The 3684-nt window shown below is 41.1% G+C and overlaps 1 protein-coding gene across 1 annotated transcript; it reads right to left on the bottom strand.

The window, feature by feature from the left end:
• Window positions 1–2262: 2262 nt before the first annotated feature.
• LOC123064972 (ribosomal protein S7, mitochondrial-like) lies at window positions 2263–3478 on the bottom strand. The gene has a single exon (XM_044488350.1). The coding sequence runs from the start codon at window positions 2907–2909 to the stop codon at window positions 2463–2465; it is 447 nt and encodes a 148-aa protein (XP_044344285.1). The 5' UTR covers window positions 2910–3478; the 3' UTR covers window positions 2263–2462.
• Window positions 3479–3684: the final 206 nt, after the last annotated feature.

Here is a 3684-nt window from a genome sequence, read left to right as displayed (position 1 = left end):
CTTCTCTAGTATCAAACCTTGCCTCTGCCCATTCACATATGTTGTTTGGCCAAAAACATGACATGCAAACATACTGCTAAAGCTTGTTTGTAAGCTTTTGAGATTAATAGAAACAGGTTACCATTTGATTTCGACCACAAGAAACTCTTATTTGGCATTCTGACCTGTTGATACTTGCAAGAAGAGCTTCAGTCTTCGAAACCGCTGCGCGAAACTCATTATCCGAAATGGCCCCACGGTGTTGATGTCTAGTGCTACATCATACCTGCAAGTTGCAATACTTTCCTTGCTATGGAATGTGAACTTACACATTTAGTAATGGAAGCAATCCTTGGTGCAAGACTAGTATAGCTTCACGAACCTCTCATCAAAAGTGGTATTTGCTGCAGAGTTTACGATAACATCCACTTCTTCCGCGATCTCTTTGGCTAACTCAGGAGCAATGCCAATGTAGGCTTCCCTAAAATTACCAACGACTGGAACCTGCTTTCTTAATACAAAGCTGTGGTAGTTTTTCCCATGGATTTCCTGTAAACATCTGAACAACTCAGTATCTTCTACCTGTATTGCAGACGGAAAATATGGTCATTTGCATGAAGAACAGAAAGTAGTCCGAAGTAATCATCATACCTCGTTCTTCAATCTTTTCATGGCTGCTTCATTGTCCGTGATCAACACGTATATTTTACCAACATAAGGATTTTTCCTTAAAATGGGATCGATAAGAACTGATGATCAGAATCATACAAAGTAGAATGGAAGAACAAAGGAAGGAAGTCAGGTAGCTTAGAGCAAGACAAAGGCAGAATGGAAGAACTGCCTAAAAGTGGGGGGCCAGACAGAAATTGTCTCACTCAAACTGGCATTTGAAAATGCTACCCGCCCTTCCCCTATTTCTGCATTTCATTCTTCTATTCCTTCTGCTTGCTTTTCTAGTTAAGCTGCTCATAAACTAGATCCATAAAACTCACTCAGCTACTGTCTTCTTTCTATAATTGGTCTCTACGTCCAAGTAATCGATAAAGTCTAATCCTCTTCCCAGCTCCGCCACCTCCTTTCTACCGAGTATGCTCTACTTGAAAGAACATATTTATCAATAAATAAGTGCATTACTATATTCACAGCTACAAACTAAGCCTAATTTCCAATATGTCATATGTATCACTTTGATGTTGTGGGATCACTGGCTTCTTGCTCAACGGATTTCGCTTCTGTACTTGACTTGAGAAGGGCAAAGCCTTCATGACCGGTACCGGTATCTGTTCAAGAAGTCAGTACTTATGCGGCACTGAACAAAGGGTGAGATCGATGAAATGCAATACATGTTTGAATATTTCCTATCTTCTTCCAGCCATCAAACTTGTTCAATTCGTTTTCTTGAGATTTGTGGAATAGTGATATCATACTTGAATCCACATTCCCAGTATTTGAGGAAGAAGTAGAATCTTAGTCCTTTCGAATTTCTAAGTTGGGAATTTGATATCGACTAAATCAAGAAACTCGATTTCACTATGATATGACCACTGAACCCTTTGATGCAACATTTCTTGTTTCTAGAAGATCTCGGATGGTTTCTGAAGCTTCCATGATCTTGTAAAAGAAAGAAACCCTTTCTATAAGTCATGAAGACGTGGACAAAAAGACTAAGAAACTGCACAATCTATTGATTGACTGAAAAACTCAAGTTGAGTAACTTGCTTGAATGATCGCTCTGGCTCTAGGCCGTCTGATCTTCGGGATGCAGAATAGGGGATCGCTTGCCAACCATTAGTTAGGACCAGTGAAAACCCACACTTGGTGAAGGCGAAGTTCAGTTTGGAGATCTAACAATTCCTTATGTCGTGTATCCTCGACTGATGCAGCCTCAGATGCTTCAATTGTAGATTTGAGTATTGAGCGAAAGGTTACACCACCTATAGGTTCTGTATTACAGGCCAATCCTACTCCACTAGTACCAATAGGCGGCATAGGGGAAAAAGCACAACACCTAGGAATAGGAATCAACAACACAAAAACTTTCTGAGAAATTACCCAGCAAGAAAACATATGCGCGTGGGCGCAACGGATTTCGCTCCCTTGCGCTCATCCCTTGCTTGTTCTTTCGGACTAGCACTCTTTCCCTCTCTTTGAAGTAGATTTCTCAGCTCCACGAGTCAAACGAAATAAGGCGAAAGGCCCACTACTTCTTCATTCATGGCTTATTGATTTGATTGATCCCCCTTTCGTATTCATTCGACCTGAGGTGAGGTTGGAACAAGAGTTTTCATAAAAAGAATGGTTCTTTTATGCAATTATGAACGGGCAGGCCTCTTGTGGATTCCTCCAACTCTATGAATGAAGGGGGGAGTATGAGGAAGGCCGATTTTCTTTCTATATGAAGATGAAAAAAGGATCCGGGTCAAACATTTCTTACTTTTGTTGAGTATGACTGAATGAGGAAGATCTCCTTATGTGGTATCACTTTACCACCATCTGAAATGCGCGAAACTCCGATTGATGGAAGCCAGTCCATGAAGATTCTCCCTTCTCTTACGTGAAATTCCCCTCTTTCGGTAAGCATCCAGTATCTCAGCAAATGAACATTTCTCTAAGCTTATCCTGTAGTTTATACGTCGTTTGAAAGCTGCTCCAAGGATCCAACGAATAGCTAAGGTTTGTTGACGATCCCTGGCTACAATCCCAGGAGCATCATAAATAGTACCTGCGACTCCTACTTTGACCACTTCGCATATCGGCTTTATATTATCTACGGCGTCAACCATAAGTTTTATTACATCGCGTTCAGTTCGAGCTAGGCGGTGAAAAGTTTTATAAACAATAGCACGAACTCTCGTTCTTTTACCATCGATCATGCGAAAGTTTACCAATTTCTTGATCAATTCTTTTTGCTCACCATCAAAGTCCCCCATATAGCTGAGAATTTCCGAGCAATTGGAAGCCGCTTTCGATGACGAGGCCGATAAATTGATATTACGCGATTGTTACTGTCCATCTTTTCTAGCTCTGCTCCCGAAAAGAGAAAGGAAAGGAGACTGAGATAGGGGTTGTCCTTGGTTTTTCCAAGGAAAGCCTGATTTAGCATGTAACGTGAACATGAGCGGACACCCACACAATCTCGATTTGAAGAAAAAGTACCATACCATTGTCGTTTTTAGGGCGAAAAAGAATGGGTCATCTTTGTCAATTGATAACTGAGTGAGAGAAGACAATCACGTTCTTAAAGCGGTCGGTTCGCCGGATTCACAACCTTCCCCTATTGGCCGGCTGCCCGTGAAACACATAGGCTCCTATCGCATTTATCGATCGAGAATGGTCTCATCACAGAAACACTTTCTATATGTTATTTCGAGATTCGAAGAAGCAAGTTTATAGGGCATATAGTTGTTTTTTTGTAGGGCGAGCCAAGATCTTATCTTATTTGCAGGTCGTATAAATGAAATGATTGGAAAAATCATATAGAATTTGGAGGTGTGTAGTGTCTTACGGGGCTGGCTCACAATACAACAATTATCGCTACTGATTCCAGATAGAATGTTGATACCGGTGGAAAAGCACTTCTTTCTATGTATAGGGCAGTGAACTAAAAAAAAAGTGTCCTTTCTCGATACATAACATTGTATAAGTCAACCCACGTCGCTTCTTCATCTCCGGGAATCCGGTAAGGTACTTTTGGAACACCAATGG

Source organism: Triticum aestivum, chromosome 3B (genome assembly GCF_018294505.1).
Source record: "Triticum aestivum cultivar Chinese Spring chromosome 3B, IWGSC CS RefSeq v2.1, whole genome shotgun sequence".
NCBI classification, from domain to species: domain Eukaryota; kingdom Viridiplantae; phylum Streptophyta; class Magnoliopsida; order Poales; family Poaceae; genus Triticum; species Triticum aestivum.
Note: the sequence above shows the minus strand (reverse complement) of the source record. Positions and strands in the feature narration are given on the sequence as shown.